Genomic DNA, 21,483 nt, shown 5'->3' with positions numbered 1-21,483 from the left:
CTCAGATCGTCGTATGGCCGTATTGCAGCAGCCCAAGGTCTTTTAAGGATATCTCCGATCAGCACAGTTGGCTATGTACGGTGCGAAACAAGTTCAACATACATACAAAGGTGTCCATTACAATGACTGTCGAGTTATTAAGATTGATATATCTTGTTAAATTATAAACTTCCTTGACACTCACATTTTGATAAAGCACACTCGCGTACATGAAGTGACCGGCCACTCCAAACTCTTGAATTCCACTGGCCATTACCAAGAACGTATCTCCATAATTGATGGACTTCTGCAGTCGCAGCCACTGTTTGTTGTCTGCCAATCAAATATTACAAACATCTTGATCAGAAACAATCAATTTACAAATACTATTACAATAATCAACACATTATCTTGGAAGTGATGCTGCTCCTGCAGCATCCTTAGAGGTGCACAAGCACATACAATAAAAAAAAAACTCACATTTGTTAAGAACACTACCTTAATTTTTACTTAAAACTTTCGTGACTTCAATAAATCATATTCTTTGGTTCTTTCGGTAAAGTCACATAGATAGAAAAATAATACAAATAAAGTGAATAAAAATAAAACAAAAACCAAGACTTTTCGATTTAAAGCTTTCGTGACTGCAGGGATTCATCTTTTTGGTTCTTTCGGTAAAGTCACGTAGAAGGGAAGTAATAAAATAATAAAAATAAAACATAATAAAACAATTCTCACGACTTAGGTTTTTTCGGTAAAGTCACGTAGAAAGTAAAATAAAATAAAAACAAAAATCACGACGTTTCGGCCACAACGCAAGCAGCCGTCCTCAGGTGAAGAATGAAACACCACCAAGCTTGCAGCGTATATTTGTCAAGGCGCTCTTCTTCCCCCCTCCAACCCAGCTTAAATATACGCTCCAAGCTTGGTGGGGTTTCATTCTTCACCTGAGGACGGCTGCTTGCGTTGTGGCCGAAACGTCGTGAGAATTATTTTATTATGTTTTATTTGTATCATTTTATTACTTCCCTTCTACGTGACTTTACCGAAAGAACCAAGAAGAAAAAAACCAAGACGTTTCGATCACAACACAAGCGATCGTCTTCAGGAGGAAACGATGTGCCAAAGGGTGTCAGAACGAAGTGGGCAGGGTATATGTGCCCTGGGGTAAGGTAACAGGAAAACACAAATCAAGTCATGACTTGACCTGTGTTCCCTTAACAAGAAAAAACACAAATCATGTCATGACCCAAAGTGGTTGATGACATCTTTCCATTGATTGCCGAGTTTGTACCCATCCTCTCGGTTGAAATTGTCTGTATCTGTAGAAATGGATGGCTTTATGAACGAATCGTTGTTGATGGCCAGTGGGCTTGCAAATATCATCGTCTTAGAGAAATCAATTTCGTGTGAGCCAGCTGCATTAAAATAATGATCAGCCACGGCAGAAGTACTGGTCCCACCGTGTTTCAAATTTGCCTTATGCTCACGAACACGGTCTGAGATATGTCGCTTAGTTTCCCCAATGTAACTGCCGCCGCAGATACAGCTTAGTTTGTAGGCGCCGGGATATTGCATGTCAGGAATCTTGTCCTTAACAGATGGTATCAGATCACGAATTTTATGTACCGTGTTAAATCGGACCTGGATTTTGTGTTTGTTCATGATTTTGGAAATATTTTTGGTAACCCCTGCTATGTATGGCAAGGTGATGGTTTTGATTGGATCCTCAGATGGCTCCTTCCTCACGGTTGGGGTGATAGCTTTGCGGATTGTGTAGTCACAATATCCATACACCTTGAGAGCTTGGTGCACGACGGACACAATAATCCCCTGTGGGCAGGTGTAACCAGGAGGTTCCTACCAGGATTACCAAACAAATGACCAAACAAACCGCACGCTCTGCAGCGTGGGAAGGCCCTCATGCGGCAGTGTATCATAAATCGATACTTAAAGATCCACATTAATACGAAATCTTGCACCAAAATGTTTAACATGTTCATTCTGAAGTACCACTTTTGCAATATAAATATTTGGTAATTCTTTTCAGCATTTGTATAGTGGGTGTCTATATTGGCAAATACGCAGTGCGATCCATTTAGCGATACCACCACTAAATGGGAACAAATATTTTATGTCAAAGCCTCGACTTATCTTCCACCAATCTCACTTGTGAACTCATGTAACTCTCCTTTGAGATACAAGGACCGTCGCTTTCAAAACACTTGTTGGGGGCATCTATAAAATTGGATCACCCTTTGAACATTGTAGTAGCAGTGGGACCAATGCTATGATTATGAACGTGCTATTTACTCGCTGCATATTATTGTGAGCATGCGAATGACCATGTAACGCGTTTAAAAAAAGGCACACTTACATTGTGGACCGTCGCCACCCGTCGATGTAAGGTAGAGTGATCCATCCTCTGCCCTGTTAATGTAAATAGGTGCAATCGTTGACTTCCATCTCAATTCAAAACACTACCGTCACAGACAGCCTTTGTCTTGACCTTGCAGCGCATACAGAAACTCCAGTGGAATGAAAATTATTAGATTTATAAGATTAGGACATTAATTATTCACACGCATGACACGCGCCATGTACTGTAATCTGAACAAGATAATCAATTGAAATTGCACGCACAATCACGCGTGCAACACTTATGCAAATATAAAACATAAAATCTGTAAGCTTTCAAAATAGCCATCAAGATGTTACCGTAAAAGTTTAAATTGTCCATTCACCCAGAAGAATAGCAAAATAAATGCGATGACAACTGTGCTTTGCGTTACGGACCACACTTTTACAATACGCGAAAAACACAAATAACAAGAAGAGCCACGGTTAGCCATTGTTTTTGTAACAATTTGTAGCATGTCGTTGTGAGTATTGAATCAGGGATAATGGAAGCAGTTGCACCAGGTGTGCAGGAGGCAGTATGTCCATAGGCCGAGATAAGCCAACAGGACAATTTTTTACTTTTTTTGCCGGTTTTCTATAAAGTAGGCCTCTCATAGCAACACAGCCGTATACTAAAGTTCCGTTCATATTTTATCTCTCTTGAGAATTATTGCCTGCAGACCACATTGAGACCACGGAGCTCAAATAGCGGCTCCGTTGTAGAGGGCTTGCGTGCATCGGCCACATGGTCAGTACAAAACAAGGTGGGTTCTTTTGGCACTGATTATGGGCAACCCTTTCATAAATTTGCCCATCGATTTCATAGGGCATGTCCCGAAAAAGCAAGCCAACTTAATATTGACGTTCAGTTCGTACTGGGTCATCTTTATACGAGGGTTATCGTGAACCGATGTTAAAGCCGGACATAAAACGCGAATGCGCAAACTCTTTCAAGTGTTACAAATACTGTCAAGTGTTATCTAATGGATTCATTTTATTTAAGGCACCCAAACTCAAACAATTCTAATTCGGGAGCCGAATATAGTTTACATTATTTACAGTGGCTCACTTTAATGTTTTTTTCTCAAATGTATGTTTTTACATCGCTATCTGAAGTCACTGGAAATACCAGGGGATTTTATTGTTAACGTTACCAAGCTAAATGAGGTGAAGTGGCCTAAAAGCTAATCTGTTGAAATTGAGCTGTATGCCACTGATCCTGGCAAAAAAAATATATTTTGATTCAAGAGCTTCATTTTCACTTTAAACACGACAAATGTACGTTGTAATGTTTGTGCTTATTCAGAACCGAGGCTCACCATTTATATGTGATGACATGGCTATGAATTAAACGCCAGGTAATCCCAAAGTCTTTCGTGATGAAGAGCGAAGCCTAAAAAATAAACAAATGTTATTGTTCACGACGATTACTGTATTCTCCAAATTATAAGATGGTCCCGAACGTAAAATCCACCCAAAACTCGTGCCCATTGGTCGATAAAGTTATACAAATCTGGTCACTCACATACACGCACAAACACCTACTAGATTTTAAAATGGGTTTTTTTATTTTAATGCGACTTTAGTCAAAGGAACACCATCTCAAAATGTGTTGAAAGCGTTTCACGTAATTTATTCACAAGACTGTAAGTACGTCCATTACAGCGAACGCTAAATTCCACCAGCTGCCTGCACTGTGAAGGCCACGCTCGGCTCGATTCAATTTCGCGAGCATAGTCGGCACACTTCTCTCTGAAAATAGGTCGCACTCAGTACAAAATGCTCGCCACAAATTAACCTTGATAATCTCGTCACGGAGCATAAAGCAACGCGCAAACTCCAGTCATCCTCGCGGCGGCTTCTGGCTAAACATCGAACAAAGATTGTCACCGCATCGTGCACTTTTTATGCGCTTCTGTAGCCGTCTAGAATGCTCTTCCGATATTAGGAAGCTACTGGGAGCTATGCACTTTTAAAATCTAGACTGAATATCCATTTCTTCAGAACTGATTTTTGTGTTCAGTTTGTTGTCCTTCCCCCCCATCTCCTATAAGCACGTTTGGCTGCGTGCGGTGCGAAATAAGTTCAACATACATATGTAGTGACATCGTTGCATGTCACTGTGTGAAGCCGGCCTGGGAGAGGCACGGCGCGCGATGTATCGACACCGCAGACACCACAGAAGGTGGATGCAGTACCGGCCTTAGCGGGGCTCGAGGAGCTATGACTGACAGCAACCAATGGCACCACGCGCTGCGTGCAGTGCCAGCCCTACAGGATGGAGTGCGGGGGTGCCGGCCCCGGAACGGAGTTTTAACGGGCAATGGCACTCTGGTTGACCTGGGGACCCCCAAAGGGGGGCTGGGGGGACCACGTGTCAAGTTGGAGATCCTCCTCAAGGGTTCGAGAAGGGGGTCGTGGCTAGGGGCGGAGCGAGCGCCGCCACGGAGGCTATAAGCCGGTCCCTCCCAGTGGGACCGGCTGCTGTTGTGATCCTCAAGACTCTACGTCTACGCACTATGTCCGAAGACAAGTCACTAACACGGGGACCCAGACCCAAGCTGGGGCCCCGTCCGTGGTAGCTAACTCCCAGTGTAGTTAGCGTCGTTAGCTTGGTGGACCACCACCATAGGTTATTATCTGGTGAAGGGGCAGTTACCCCTTTGTGTTAGTGTGTTGGTATTCATAAATGTGTTGTCACCAAACAGTACGTCTGAGTCTCCGTTTGAGCCCACTACACATACATAGATGTCATCCTATGAGGACTGCATTCACAAAAATTTGAGGCTCGTGTCACCGTGGCCGAAAAGCCACCAAATCACAACAGTCAACCACAGTAGACAAAATGTACGAGGGAAAGTTTTGACAAGAGAACGGATCTACCGGCTGTACAAACCATTTGGTGATTCTGCTGCTGCTTGGTTGGCAGTGGTGTACAAGCACAAATTATGCAAAAATAAACTCAAACTATAAACTACACTTATTAAACTAAACTATTTTTATTTGAGCAGGTACGGCCCACTAAGCTAGAAAGCTAATTTTCAGAAGCGATCTGGCCACCAATAGCTCAACGACGTGGCTTGTAATGTGGACATTTCTTTCACCCAAATACTCTAAAGCATGTTGATTCTTAACGTGGACGGAAAAAACGGAGAACCCGGAGAAAAATCTATGCAAACTCCAAATATACAAACACATTCATCGGACAAACTCTCTTCTTTGATGAAGGACCATTGGCTGAAATATCAACTATTTCTACGTATTTCTTTAAAAGGTATTCATATTGATGAATGCGCCAAGTGTTATTTGCTGTACAGGTTTCGGGTTATGCCATTGTTTGCATCCCACATATGCAATTCCTGAAGCCTCTACAGCAGGGGTGGGGAACGTCCGGCCCGCGGGCCATATGAGGCCCAAGAAATCATTTGGTCTGGCCCTGCCAAGGCAACCGCATGACTCGAAATTCAATAAATCTAGGCGCTTTTTTCATAGCAACATAAATTTAATTTTGCATGGCCTGTGAATGATGTTATAAATAGCCAAATGGCCCTTGGCAGAAAAAAGGTTCCCCGCCCCTGCTCTACAGGATCAGCGCACCACAACCTCAAAGGTGCTGAATTGCATGCGAGCGCACCTCCGCAACCTGGCCAAAACTCATGGCACAATTGGTATGACGGACATAAACTCAGTGATCATTATTTGAGCAAAACTTTCAAAATGAAGTGTCCAAACCTGACTGAATGCAAGAGCCATTAACAAATCACACAGCACGCCCCATGCATTTTCGGGTTGTACCACGCATTTTGTTCGGCACGATGTCTGATATTTTTCTCCATTTGCTGGGGGAGCTGCTTCAGGACATCGATTCACTCCCTCAACTTTAGCTGCACTTGCAGTACACGGAGCGGAACATCGGACATCACGTGAGATAATGCGTGGTCCAACACGAAAACACAGCAGTGGCAACCGCGAAAAACTCGGCTATTGCATCCGATAACATCGGTCGCATGAAGGTTCTTACGTTGAGGCTGATGCACACGAGAACGTCGGGGTTTATCGGATGGAACGAGAACTTGGTCATTGGAGCGAACGGTATAGGCTTGACCTCAAAGTTCAAACCTCCGTCGTTGGAGGTCACCAGGAAGTAGAGGATGACGTGCCCCAACTTTTCCGTCAGCAGCACAACCTGTATGTTCAGAGGGGGCCGTGGAGGAAAAGAGACAGTGTCAATCGACACCAATAATAATGAGCAAATCTCTGTACACAGCCGCACATCCTATTGCCGTATGTCTGCCCTAATCAATTAGCTGCCCCCACACAGTGCAGCTTTTTGTGCATGTCGTTTTCTATAGATGTTCCTAATTCTGACCTTTTCACTTAGGGTACTGATATTGTTAAAATATTACATTCATTCACTTCTAAAAGTACATTCAAGCATTTCGTCAAGTTAAGCAGTTTACACTTTTTGTCCAGAAAACGATTCGTGCAGAGTGTCATTATAATTTTCTACACATATCCACACACCTTTCACATGTTTCTAATAACGTCGGTGACTATCAAGTTGGATATGCGACATTATACTGTATTCTAAGGGGGACTGCTTAATGTATAGTTACAGTGGCAGTGTTCAAGTGCATAATGAGCGGCACTGAATGTTGGTTGCTGAAGGTGCTCCCAAGCACGTGGAGTGAAACGTCGGACATTGTGCCGAACAACGCATGGTGCAACAAGCCAACACATCGGGGAGCGACACACACACAACTGTAGAGGAGTAGAAGACAGTAGTGGCGTCATGTGCGCTGTCCGGCGCGATGGCGTCACGGGACATGGGGTCATGCGCACTGGACAGTGCGACACAGCTCCTCGAGGATAAAGGGGGGACCCTGTGACGTAAGCGGGGTCGTAACTGGAGTCAAGGGTCGAGAGAGGGTGAAACGGGGAGCCAGGGCTGGACGTGGCTGTGCTCCTCGATCGGCCGTGTTGGATGATCCCACGGCCGGCGCAGAGGAGACAGCACAGGGCAGCCGGCTGTGTTGGGAACCAGTGGGACCCCTAACCCCTGGGAAGTGGTTCACCCCTCCCGTGTCTTGTGTAGCCCTTGATAAACGGCGAAAGCCCTTAACCTCACCTCCGTCTCTGAGCGAGTCGTCGCCAGCTCTCCTCAACACAACCATGAGAAGCCACAGAGTGGTATAGCGACTGAATCTCTCTCAGGTGTCTTCGCATACCTAACCATTCCGCTTGATTAATTTGTGAGTGTGCTCACCGTTGGGCTAATACAGCACTTACCCGTTGTGGATTCAGTGGATGAGAGATGATGGAGTGATCATTTCTGATCATGCCATTTCCTATCTCTCCCGTGATGTCCTTGTAAGTTTTGCCATAATCCGTACTGCAACATCAACGCAATAATCAGTAAATCAAATCACACTGTCAAACTAAACTAAAACTCCACTATTTTTATTTTAACAGGTAAAGCCCACTGAGCTATATAGCTCTTTTCAGAAGCGACCTGGCCATAAATGATAGCTGAACGAAGTGGCTTATCATGTGGAAATATCTAGCAACCAGATACTCTAAACACATGTTTCTAAATGTGGAAGGAAAAACCGGGGGACCTGGAGAAAAATGTACGTGACCACGGGGAGGTTCGGGATGGAACGCACTACCTTCTGTATACTAGGAAAGGTAGTTAACATCTTTCCACTGTGGAATCTCAAACAATAACCGTTGAAACTGCATCACCATCATAAAAGTCAGGCTCTCGTATTTGTATTGTTTCAGTTGCACAACTGATTCTACCAAAAAGCGTAGGTCCCGTTTCCTTTTATATATGGAAGTCAAGGCAATGAAATACTCTCGAATATCCATGCTAATGACAGGGAGAATGACCGCGGACATTCGATTTTGATTGTTTTTCAATTTAGAACGAATACTAACGATCAACCGATCGATGGGCGTGCTCAGTGATAACACTTTCCTGCTCCCGCGCAGGAGACTGCCCACTAAGTGGATAGCAGCAGAGCCACGCCAATCAAAATCAAAATCCACCCAATGTTGTAAAGATATGCAACCACTGTACTGTAGAGGCCATCACCTGAATTTACGATTAACCGGAGCTCATATTTGTTCGATATAAGAATGTGACTTGTAATACACTTGTACAAGAAAAACAATGTATTACTATTTTTAGATCATTAATTTGGCCATAAAGGAAAATACATTCATTTTAAATTTATGTTAAAATATCAGGTGCGCGGTTAATTAGCAAATCGGATAATCCGCACGTGGATAATCAAGAGCCTACTGAATTTCAGCTTTTAATAAAGAGTAAGATGGAATTTCTGACAGTACTTCTGAATGTATTTAAATAACTGGGGAATACATTTTTTATGAGTTTCCTAAAATATACTTGGTGATCCATTTAAGTGTAACCCACTTTAAGTACAGGGAGAAATTACGCTGAAAACAACAATGTATATTAAAATCTGCCACCAATTTCACTCCTCGAAATTCAATATTTTAACACTCTCTGCTCTAGAAGATATCAAGCCATCACTTTAACAATATTCAATCCCCCATTGAGGGAATAAAGCGGGTCATTAGAAATCAGTGGAGTATCTATATATATGGCTCCGCTTGTAAAAGGTAATAAAGGTGCAGTCCTGCAACTACTTGCTCGAACCACCGCTGGCACAAGGGCCTCCACTATAGAGGGGCCCCCTCTCAGAGCTCCAACCCTGGACTCCGAACATACAATCAGTAAAAAGAAGTTTTCATTAATAATTTGTTCATAATATATTTAGAAATGTAATTTATTTGTTATCCAGGAAAATTTCACCGAGCCTCCAGATTTTTTTCAGGAGAGGTTTTTCACTGCTATGTTTGATGTTAAAAAGCTCAACTGATGTCATTCAAATTGATTTGACCTGTGTGCTGGCATCGTGGTCCAAATTTGAAAAATGACCGGCGTGTTACTCATTTGGAATCACACGTAGCAGCATCGCCCCCTACCGGTGAACTACATCAGTCTGCGAAACATAGCGCCTTGGCTATAATCCTGCGCTATAAGAATGGCGCAAGTACCAAATGTATAAAATTATGAATCATTAATATCCTCTGCTTACAACAGCAACACAGACGTGATGATTATCCAAGCTCAAGTGTGTGTTTTGGTTCTATAAATACCTTATGTAGAGTTTGCTTCGATCAAACAACAGCTGCAAGAATGGCACATTGAAGTCTCTTGCTGTTAATGCCAACACAACCTAAGGAAATGGGAAGGCAACACAGGATTATAAACACACTTTTCTCCCCTTGTATTATACAGAAGAGGTTCGGAGTGCATCTTGTGATCCAGTGTGTGTGTACGCTCGTGACCATATTTATATAACTTTATATACACGAAGAACAAGTTTGGGGAGCATTTTAAAATAAGGAGAATGCAACATTTTAAAATAAGAATGTTTTTATTGCTGACATCATTAACATCATCATCATGTGTGTCACATTCACTGCTAGATGAAAGGCTCCACACACCATCTCTATCCCTCACTGTGCGACTGTGGTCATCCAGAATGGACCGCACAACATATTACGATGCAATACCCAATCCACAAACACAAAGGAGACAGCGGATACACTCCGCTGCTTCTGACGCGGATATTGCAGTTGTTGCTCTGCATCTACATCAGCAGCCATACGGAAGAAGACTGTCCCCCCCCACCCCATAAAACATGACCGCTTACTCCTGTACACGATTGCTTAATCTCAGTGCTAAATCTCTGTGGCGATTTGTTCTTGGGGGTTGAAATCTCTTCTTGAGCTGCCAATCTATCGCTATTCTTGTCCTTTGGGCATCTTCTATTCGTGGGATGTGTCCTGCCCAAATCGGCAAGTCTCTGAATTGTGTTTGTTCCCAAAATCTGAGTCCTTCACATTATATGAGTTTAATTACGGGCATGTATCTTTCCATTCTTCTTTGCACACGCATATGTCACAGTTGGTACTCTGCACATGATCGAATGTAAGTGGTGGGTGACGTGGCCCAACAAAGTGTGTTTATCACCTATTGCAGAGGTTCGTGGATTGAATCTGGCAGGCCACAGTTAATAACGCGGGTATTTATTAATCCATAAATATACACATGCCCGCTACTTCACAATGGACATTAAAGATTTACAGAGGGACTCATTCGAAGACAGTAGGCCATTGTTTGCCAGCGTTATGGTCCAAATTTGCCAAAATTTAAAATTACACATAGCAACAACAACCTCTACTGGGAACTACAGCAGACTGTCTGCAAGACTTAGCACCCTCGGGATAGCTTTGTGCTTTGAGAATGGCACAAATACCAATTGTAATGATGATCTGATTTATTGAAATATTTTGCTCTATGATTTTTTTTAATTTTAAACCAAACCATAATATTTTCAAAGGAAATATGCTACCGATTTTATTGGAAGTTTTGTGTTTGATTTACAACCGCCGTAATTATTTTGACCAACAAGCAGGGCCCCATGTGAACATGTAGGTCACACAATCACGGAGCAGATGGAACAGTTCGATGACAGGTTAAAGTTTAAAATGTGTAAGATATATCTCACTTAAACTAACCCAATAAATAAATAAATAGTGCAGATATTATCTTGTACATACATTCCCTGGCCACACTAAACATGGCAGCCACTATCTCTTATCTTCTGCACACATACCTCAGCTGTCTCATGAGTTTAGAGTGTGATTCCCGAGAACAAAATATGTTAGCGCCAGTCACTTCTTCCGCGCTTTTTGTCCCACAAGTTTAAATCTTCTTTCCCAAGTATTCTCTCTCTTCGGTCTCCCTCAAATTTCCCTTTTCTTCTAAGGTCTTTGCGTGGACTTTCTTTGCAATGTTGTATTCTGACCTTCTGAACTTTCTTTTCAATTTAGTCTTCTGACCTTCTGGCCACACGTACAAACCATCTCAGTCGATTCTCACTCAACTTCTCCTCTATCGACTCTACCTTAACTCGTCATTGTACTTCTTAATTTTTCACAAGATCATTTCTGCCATTCATGATAAACGTTTTTGGGTTAGATCGCGTTATTTATAAATGTGTCATAACCCTCCACCACCAGACACGCAGAGGTCGCAACTGGGTACCCGATACCCGTACCCTACCCGAAACCCGGCTACCCGTACCCTGCCAGGTACGGGTACGGGTACCCATTTGCGACCCTGGTGCGGCCGGGTACGGGTACGGGTAAGGAATCAAAACCCGTTTGCGACCTCTGCCGACACGACCAATCAGCAAAAAAGTGTCACGTTGACAAAAGACATCAGGTACAATGATGAATTAAATGATTACGTCACCCTGCTGCTGCTGCTCTATTTAAGACCGGGAGCAAGAGCAGAGCCTCACCATTCTGGTGAATTGCCCAATGATGCTGGATGCAATTACCAGCGAAACGTCGTACTCAAAAATTGTAAATGTTGTGGTTTCACTCTTCAACACACCGATGGGCTAAAGTAGTGAACTATTTGTCTTTTGTCAACGTGGCACTTTTTTGCTGATTGGCCGTGTCGGGTGGTGGAGGGTTACGACACATTTATAAATAACGCGATCTAACCCAAAAACGTTGATTATGAATAATATTGGTCGCGAAAGCCTACGTGTTAAACTGATCATTTCTGCCAACTTCACGAATCCATCTCAGAACTCTGAACTGTCACCATCGGTGTGTGCACTAGCGGTTTCTTTGGTGAAGTGCCGGTACGAAATAAGTTAAACATCCATACATACATCTAAAAATGTAGACTCATGTTAGACAGCTCAAAACCCAAGGACTACATACTATAATAGAAGAGCTATTATTTTTAGAGGTGATTGTTCATTTTACTTGAAAGTTTTCATACAAATGCACGATGGTGAATTCCTGTTTCTGGCCTGACGTACATATGTATGCCTGTATGTAGAACTTCTTTTGCACCGTACATAGCCAACCGTGCTAATCGGATGGCTATGCACGCATGAAAAGCACACTCATTGAAAGCACACTCAAGACGCAATGTTCTAGAGTCACAACTATTTTCAAGTTCAGCTCCATGTGGTAAGTTTAACACGTAGGCTTTCGCGACCCCCATTCTGGCGAATTGCCCGATGATGCTGGATGCAATTACCAGCGAAACGTCGTACTCAAATTGTAAATTGTTGTGGTTTCACGCTTCAACACACCGGTGGGCTAAAGCAGTGAACTAATTGTCTTTTGTCAACGTGACACTTTTTTTACTGATTGGCCGTGTCGGGTGGTGGAGGGTTACGACACATTTATAAATAACGCGATCTAAACCCAAAAACGTTGATTATCCATGTGGTAATTTTACCCAAAATATTATACTGGATTAAAAACATCTGGATTAGGTAGAGATAAAAAAGTAGGAAATTGGTAAACATGCATCTTACCCCGGACTTGTTTCCAACCCAAGCCAGAGTCATTTGACTGCCGTCATCATCTTTAAAGGATTGCTGTGAAATAGAAAGACAACGAAACAAAGTGAGATGGCTGAAACACTTCACCGACAGATTATTCAAGAACCTCTCAGTATTCTTTAATATGCAACTACTTGTCTGGTAAAGAAACATATATACTATTAAATACAAGCACCAAACACAACTTGTAATGACATCTCGAAATGTATTGGCATTTATGCGTTTTAACAGAAGTATAAGTGCAGCTCTCCACTTAGAGGGAGCTCAAGAGGGTATTTGGCCTCCTCTTCCATGCTGACCAGAAGTAGTGGAAAGGTGGCGAGTTCCTGCACTTTACTCCACCACACGTGACCTGTTGGTCGAGCAACTACGGTGAACCGAATAATATTGCTGCGTGGACAGAGGTGGGGGGGGGGGTTAAAGAAACGTGTCCTACATTTGAACAGCCGAGCTGGCGACCTCGAGCGCAGTTCACTCTCTCACCCCTTCCACCACGGCAGCATTTCAGATGCTTTATACACACTATTGACAAAGTATATTGTATATTACCTTTCACAATGTTGAAATAAACATGGGAAATATTTGTATTGTTCAAAATAACATTGTGATTCACCAACCAATGGGCTTTCCAAACAAATGTTTTCCAGCACTGTTATTTGCTTACTTAAGCAAACAAAACGTGACCTGGTTTCTTTTTCTCTAATCAACAGCAGTTGCCCATTTAACAAATGCTGTTGGATTGCCCGGTACAAAAATGAATAACCACCTATGATGCCTGAGCAGATTCAGTCTTAAAGCCAATTCAATATTGGGAAAGAGACACCGACCGCATTAATGCAGTTTCTTCCCTGTTGACTTGTAATTGTATCACTACCATTGCACAATCAATCCTGTACGCCCTGCAGACACTGTTTTTCAGCCCGTGCATGATGTCATCCCTCCATGGCTTTGTCAGGGCCTGTCCAATCTTCTGTTCTCCGACCTCCACGCGACTATTTTTGTAAGGCACCCTATCATCTTAGTTACTTGTTCCTTTACTTTTTTTTAATGTTAAATGTTTTATTCCACATCTTCCCTTACCTAATACATTGCAACATCCTGAAGTTCTGGACGATGTCACCAGAGGCATCGAAGGTACCAGGTACATCGGACTCATCAGAGCAGGTGGGGGGGGGGAGGGGGGGGCAGGTCATTGCCGTTCTGGGCTAAGGTATTTAAGACTTGTGTAATATTTAGGAATGGACCCCTTTGTACGTGTGTATTCTTCTTCCTTGTCTACGAGCTTACAGCTCCGGATGCTGCAGTGCTGAGATTAGGCTGAATTAATTCAGCCATTGAGTATGGGAAGGGCAGGGAGGGGGGTTCGTAATACTTCCACGTATTCAATATGGTTTTTCTGGCCACTATATTGAAAGTCCTTAACAAAGAGTTCTGATCTGGAGTCAGTCCCACTTATCTCAGACCCTGCTGTGTAGTTTCCACACTTATGTTTACACGTGTATTGTAAATCTCATCATTATATGTTTGTAGACGTAAGCTATAGTTGTACATGACCGGAAAGCATGTTCGTAATCGTGTACTACACACGGGGGGCACCTCAGACAGTCCGGAGATGAGGCTGTACCAAACCTAGCCCTGTCCTCTGGTTGGTCATGTCGGCTCCGTGTAGAAATTTGAATTGGATAGTTCTCGGAGAGAAGGGTCTGGCCCCCTTGGAAAGTGGATTTCCAAAACTGGGTTCAATGTCTTGTTGGAGAATGGGCGATTTCGCTATTCGCTCACGTGGCACTAGGGCCTGAGGTCAGTGCGACCACCATTGCTGTGGTTCTCTTGCGTGGATGCTCTTGCAGTTGGCAGCACCGCAGCTTGTGTTACATAGACATGACATTAACTTACTAATCCCCCTAATCTCCCTGCCTAATGTCTCCCATCAACATAGTGATAATCTCCCATTAACACTGCTGTTGTGCGCATATGCGGGGATGATACTCTTATGCGGCGACGGAAAGCTCATTTCATGCTAATCTCTCTCCCTAATCTCTCTTTCCCTAATCTCCCCCATTAACACAACTGACGTGCTTGCGCCCGGGGATGGAATTCCTTTCCAGCTCAGACCCCGCTTGCTTGCCCATCGCCACATAAATAACCTCTTGTTGTTGTAACAGCTCTCTCGCTGGTTCAGCAGTTCCACTGCTGGATTGTTTTTTTTCCGCCTGAGGACGACCGCTTGTGTTGTGATTGAAACGTCATGATATATAATTTTTTTATTTTATATTTATGTATGTTGAACTTCTTTCGCACTTTACGTAACCAAATCGTGCTAATCGCAGGTGCGGGGGGAGTACAATAAATTAAACACAAAAAACAGTTCTTCTTTCGCTTGTATGACACATTGTGAATGGAAGTTGTCTCATTCACAACTGCAACACAGGACAGTAGAATGTGTCCTCTAATCTGTGGTGATATAGGCGACCAATATCACGGATCCTATTATCTGTGAGATTATCTGGGATTTTACTCATTTTATCCACAAAGTAACCCATTCTGGGCTCTTAGGATGTAAAAAAACTTTGCCCGTGTAAAGCATCACTTCATTTTCCCAGACACAAGTAAAAATTAGGCTTGGGATGCAAAAGGATGTGCCACATGACAGAAAATGTGGGCATGAAGATGATACTTGAATAAGTGGCCTCAAGGTGCACATAGCCTGGCACAAGCGTTGTTGTGACGTCACCACCACTTAGTGGCGAATGGCGGTTGTTGTTGTTCAGTCTATATATGTATGTATGCGTGAGTCCATTTGTGCGTGTAACTCTATGTGTGTGTATCAATGGATTTGCGTGTGTAACTACGTGTCTGCCTTTTTCGCCAGGGCAACGCCGGGTACTAACCGCTAGTATCGTATATATTTACCGTATTATTTCACCGACACACTGCCGCCCAGCATCGTGAAGCATAGTCAAATGACCCTCACGGCCCGCATGGCGTCCACGGGCACTCATCCAGCATGCACTGTATTATTTTACCGTTCAAATACTGCACGTAGGCGAGATAATTCTTAACGGGGGTTTCCACGAAGATTGCCAATGTCGGTTTCCATTGGATTCGAAGGATGTTAAGACTTTGCCCATCTGCAAAGTGTCGTTTTATTTTCGGAGCAGTTTCACATTTCACGGAAACCCCCTATGAGCAAAAATCAAGAAGTTGCAGTGGCTTATGCGTCTCTATTATTGCGCAATAACAAGGTTGGCAAGCCAGCACAGGCATATCCTTCCTTCATGTGTTCACACCTAGCCTTTGACCCAATCACCCGAATGCTACCGAGGCGTGAGACCTCGAAGGCTACGCTGTAGGGTTGAGCCTGGCACGTTTGTCCACGAGACAACTTTTTTAATTGGCTGTGTTGGGTGGTGGAGGGTGTACAACACACATTTTACTCAAACGATCGGACCCAAACATCGATACATGCTAAAATAGGCATAACATGCTGAATAATACATAATATAAGGATATTCCTATTTGTGCTGATTTGTTATCGCCAGGTTTTGGGTAACCCTTTAAACAATGTAACAATGTGACGCTACAGCAGGCCACAAAATCCACACACTAATAAAATCCGCAAGTGTTTGTAATCCGTGGCTCCTCCAGAAATCTTCGGGACCGTTGAGCCTGAAACCCACAAAACATTGCAGATTTCTAGTTCTCCTCCGTTAATGGCCGATTCCCCTCCTGCAATCCACACCACATGAGCAGTGGGGTGATGGCCACCTCTGTTAGTGGCCATCAGCCGGCTGCGCAATATCACATTACGACAGCAGGAATCAGTATTTTCCATTGACAACCACTGTTGACTTTCCACACTTTATCTATCCCGAAGGGATTATGCCAACCCCTTACCAGAATCTGAGCTTGGAATTTGTGAGTCAAGTGTTCCCATCACAGTGCCATCTGGCTGGATTATAGCAAAATCAGTATCAATAACATGTTCCAACAAAAGTTTGCAAACATACATGAGAAGAGCCAGATAATGTAAAACATTTACCAGTGTCTGTTTATGCTACTGGAAATAAAACAGGGACATGTTATTCATCCTGAAATCTAATTTAGAAGAAATGCCATGGCTAAGCGTCACAGGATATTCCAAATCAGAATGGACGGATACTTAAACAAGTGTAGTTTTCCTTTCTGGAAATAACCCACGTGCCTGACAAGAAATTCAACCACATTGGAACTCTGTTCCAAAATGTGTGCGTCAATCTTACTTGTGTTTACGTTCAGCAGCTAACTACCAACAGTACAAACACCGTGTTTATTTAAAGCACAGTCATAAAACACAGAAAATCTAGGCCAACTGATCCATCAATAACAAATAATCATGTTTCATTAAATGTTTCTTAAGGTAATATAACAATGCGGGTGAAAATTGTCTCATTCATAACTTCTGGAGTACAGAACTCCCCTTATCCACAGTAAAATAGGGAGGCCCAATACTGAATCCTTTAATAAACTATAAACTATTTTTTATTTTACCAGGTAAGGCACACAGAACTATATAGCTCTTTTTCATATGCGAACTGAATTATAATGTGAAAATGTATTGCAGGCAAATATTCTAAATGAATATCTAAATGAGCGAAAAACCTGAGGACCCGGAAAAAAATCCACGCAACCACGGGGAGAACATGCAAACTCCAAACATACAGGCACCAGGGTCGGGATCGAACCCACGTGCTCCTGTATACCAGGCAAGGCAGATGACATCTCGCCAAATGGGCCAGACACTTCATAACGGGGCTTCCACGAAGACTGCTGATGTCAGTTTCCACTGGAATCGAAGGATGTAAGATTTTGCACCTGCAAATCGTCACTTTGTTTTATGAGCAGTTTGCATTTCACGGAAACCCCCAAAGAGCACAAATCAGGAAGTGTGCAGTGGCTTACGCGTTCTCTATTATTGTGCAATGACAAGACTGACAAGCAAACAGAGGCATTATTTGCCTTCATGCTCCACACCTAGCCATTGACAAAGCACCTGAAATGCTCTACTCTTTGGTTCTTTCGGTAAAGTCACGTATAAAGAGAAAATAATGAATTAAATACTTTTCTCTTTATACGTGACTTTACCGAAAGAACCAAAGAGTAATTCCTGCAGTCACGAAAGCTCCAAATTAAGTATGAACCTGAAATGCTCCAGAACCTGTGAGTCCATGGAAACTAAGCAGCTTTGAGCCTGTATGTATATTAAACTTCTTTCGCACCATACGTCCACAAACGTGCTAATTGGAGGTGTAGGGGAAGGACAAACTGAACACAAAAGGCAGTTCAAAAGAAATCCGTTTTCAATGTAGACAATAAGTGTTTAAATGGGTCACCAAAATGCTCAACAACAATAAAACAGACGTTATCAGCATTGTGGGAAATTGTGGGCTATTGAGGGCAGTGCAGCTAAATCAATTGTCCCGTGTTCCCCATCACGAATCCTGACCAGAGTAGAAAGGGTATGGTGAACCCTCACGACCTGCACGGCGTTATTAGGTTTTAACTGCTCCTACAACTTGAAAAGGTAAATTAATTTAATGTATTGATAAATAAGTGGTGATCCAAATAGCATTCTATGCAAATATTCTAACTGTGCATAACACTGCTGTGTTACTTACATTTGCAATGAGAATGGCGAGATGGATTTCAGAGATCCCAAAGAATGGACTAGGTGAGATATAAGGCAAGAATGGTACCATTCTCAAGACAAGTTGAAAGTCGACACAGATGCCTGGGACATGCGATAAGCAGCGAGGAAAAACACGTCAGAAAAATAAATGTATGAAACATGGAAGCACCAGGGTGGAGAGTCAAGCCTTTGATGTACTATTTAGGGGCTATTGCCCGAAACGTCACCTATTATGTTTTTTCCTTTTCAGGAAGTTTCATGAACGAATGATGACTCGTTGTTTTTGTTGTTTGTGCACTAGTGACAACACAGAATCACCAGGTGGTGAGCCTTGATTTAAAGGTACATGGAGAGGAAGGGTCAAGTGGGGAATATTCTAGGAATAGTATTACATTTGAACGCTGAACTGGACTTGAAAACACGGATGGGTGGTGCCTTTTAAGTGAAGATATAAGCATTAAATAAGTTATATTTAAAAGCACTTTTTTTTTTAAAACACGCTTTAATTAAATGTACCGTAGGAGTAATGGCAGAACTCCACGACTCCAGGAAGTGGCCCCGAAGCTTGCCATAACGTAAGGGACATTGGTGATTTACAGCCACCGTGAGTTGAGCGTGGACAAATAAACCCAAGCCGAAACATAACATGTTAAAAATATTATTTAAAAAAATTTAATGATAGAATATAGTATTGTCATCAGTATGACATAAGTATACCAAGTTTGCAGTCGATACGACATTGGGAAGTGGGTAAAAATTAAGTTACAAGATTTTTTGAGGATACGACAACAGACAGAGTGAGTTTATGAAAAGCGTGTAAAAGAATGTTTTAAAATATGTTTCTTTTTAATGATAGAATATAGTCTTGTCATCAGTATGACATAAGTATACCAAGTTTGCAGTCGATAGCACATTTGGAAGTGGGTTAAAATTGAGTTACAAGATTTGAGGATACGATACAAGACAGAGTGAGTTAAATAAAAGCGTGTAAAATAAAATAAAAAGTACACTTCCAGTGGTATAGTTTGCCATATATGTGAGATCTCAACCTCGCACATTTCAAATATTTAGCAGCCATTCAGACGTTATTTAACCAGTTCACCAAAGGCAGCCTTGAACCACTGGTGGAAATTCCACATTCTCACGGCGGTGGGTGAGGGAGGCTATACAGTCGTTATTGGACATAGTGTAGATCATCTGGTAACGTTTTACAAGTCACCATCAGCCTTGATCAATCCACTGCTGGATGAAGGCCTCCGCTGGTCACCACCACCTATCACAGTTCTGCACCTGCACGCGTATAGATTTCATCGTTCCATCTCCTTGGTGGCCGTGGAATTTCAGACGCGTTCCATTTCTTGGCCACCACTCCGGTCATTATTCTTTCACCATACAGAAGTTATCACCCATCGCACCAACGTACTCGGTTTGTATAACACAGTTCCAACGATCCGTTTGCACGAATAATGTTTAACCTGCGTGTAACGCCCTCCAGTCCGCGTTGAGAACTTCCTCTTTCGGTTTCTCTCAATGTAATTCCCAAGCAAATGGCTCGGACTGATGGAGCCGTGGTGTAAACTGGTCACCGGTTCGATTTGCCGGCACAATCGTTTGTTTTTGGTTTATCCCACCCACCCAGGCCCTCCGTTGTCTCCACCCGGCAAGTATAAAAGGGTTATACAGGTAGTCCCCGACTTACGATGTTGATGCGTTACGACGACCCCATCGTAAGTATAAACTATATACTGTATGTATTTATTAAGTACAATACTGTATTGCACAGTAAAATTATAAGTTAAAAACAATGATTTATTATTTTATTTCTATTATTTTGTATTTGATTTTTTCTTTATTTTTCACCTACGTGACTTTACCGAAAAACCTAAGAGTATGAATCCTTGCAGTCACGAAAGCTAGAGTTAAAAACAAGGTAAATCCTTATCCTACCTATATGAACTGCAATTTCATAAAAAGTTTTTTCAGGAAACAATCCTATCTGCGGGAGATGAGTACATCCCGGCAGCGTCCCAACGTACAGCATCGTACCTCGTACGCCTCTGCGTTTGCCTGCCGCGTGAAATGTAAAATATTTAACAATTTTGTCATATCGATATCGCCATCGTAAGATCGAAATATCGTAAGTCGGACCGTCGTAAGTCGGGGACTACCTGTAGTCGGTTCGGCGGGCCCCGCGTGCGTGGGGTCAAGTGTGGGTGTACACGTACCCCCTCTCTTCCCAATACGTCTGGCCAACTTGGAAGAGTAGGCCAAAAAATTAAAACAGCGTCTTCTAGAGCTCCCTGGAGTTGAGAGGGCCCCTTCCGCAAGCAAGCGACCAAAGGAATTGCAGGGCCGCGCCTTGACCTTTTTGTTGTCGTTATAATTTAGGATTTAAAACAAAAATAAACCCATACGTACAGCGAGACAGCGCAGACTCACGTTGAAAGTGCTTTCTCTCAGGTCGTCCGCGATGCCGTCGTGACTTTGGCCGGACAAATCGCCAGCACTGCCGCTGCTGTTCGTGCTGTCACCATTACCGGGCGCATTCCTCGCAATCCGCCGACGATCAGCGGAGAATGTCCACCTCGCCGGCGAGTTGGAGTTCTTGGCCGTGGCTTCGACATCCCTGAGGAGCGCGGTGGCCACGGAGAAGAGAACGGTGGTAAGAAGAAAAAGAAAGGCGAGGAGGCTGCGAATTGCAGCCATCGCCACCGTCGGATCAGCTGTTAATGAGCCTTCCTGCTCTAGGAAGGAAGATGCTTCTTCTTCTGGAAGACGCAGCTGTCTTCTGGAAGATGCTCCCAGTCAGAAAGGAGCTTTCACTTTCGGCATTGGTGACCTTCTTCTGGAAGATGCTTTCATCTTCTGGAACACGTCTTTTGGACTTGTTATTTCGGCAGATATTTCCTCTTCTGGAAGATGTGTCCTTCTTCTGGAAGGTTTATATTTCTTTTTAGAAGGCTA

General features: G+C 43.0%; 1 protein-coding gene across 1 annotated transcript in view; it reads right to left on the bottom strand.

The window, feature by feature from the left end:
- Positions 1-21,265, bottom strand: part of LOC144731257 (sortilin-like) — a 47,561-nt gene extending 26,296 nt beyond the window's left edge. Inside the window, exons 1-8 of the mRNA XM_078612288.1 lie at positions 20,959-21,265; positions 12,825-12,887; positions 9,568-9,647; positions 7,669-7,771; positions 6,401-6,565; positions 3,699-3,772; positions 2,357-2,409; positions 185-312 (exon numbers count right to left, since the gene is read on the bottom strand). Of these exons, the coding sequence (XP_078468414.1) occupies positions 185-312; positions 2,357-2,409; positions 3,699-3,772; positions 6,401-6,565; positions 7,669-7,771; positions 9,568-9,647; positions 12,825-12,887; positions 20,959-21,225 (933 nt within the window). The 5' untranslated portion in view covers positions 21,226-21,265. The remainder of the gene's footprint in view (positions 1-184; positions 313-2,356; positions 2,410-3,698; positions 3,773-6,400; positions 6,566-7,668; positions 7,772-9,567; positions 9,648-12,824; positions 12,888-20,958) is intronic.
- Between the last annotated feature and the right edge of the window lie 218 nt (positions 21,266-21,483).

Source organism: Lampetra planeri, chromosome 38, assembly GCF_965212315.1.
Source record: "Lampetra planeri chromosome 38, kcLamPlan1.2.h2, whole genome shotgun sequence".
Classification (NCBI taxonomy): domain Eukaryota; kingdom Metazoa; phylum Chordata; class Hyperoartia; order Petromyzontiformes; family Petromyzontidae; genus Lampetra; species Lampetra planeri.
This window is presented reverse-complemented; position numbering and strand designations above follow the sequence as displayed.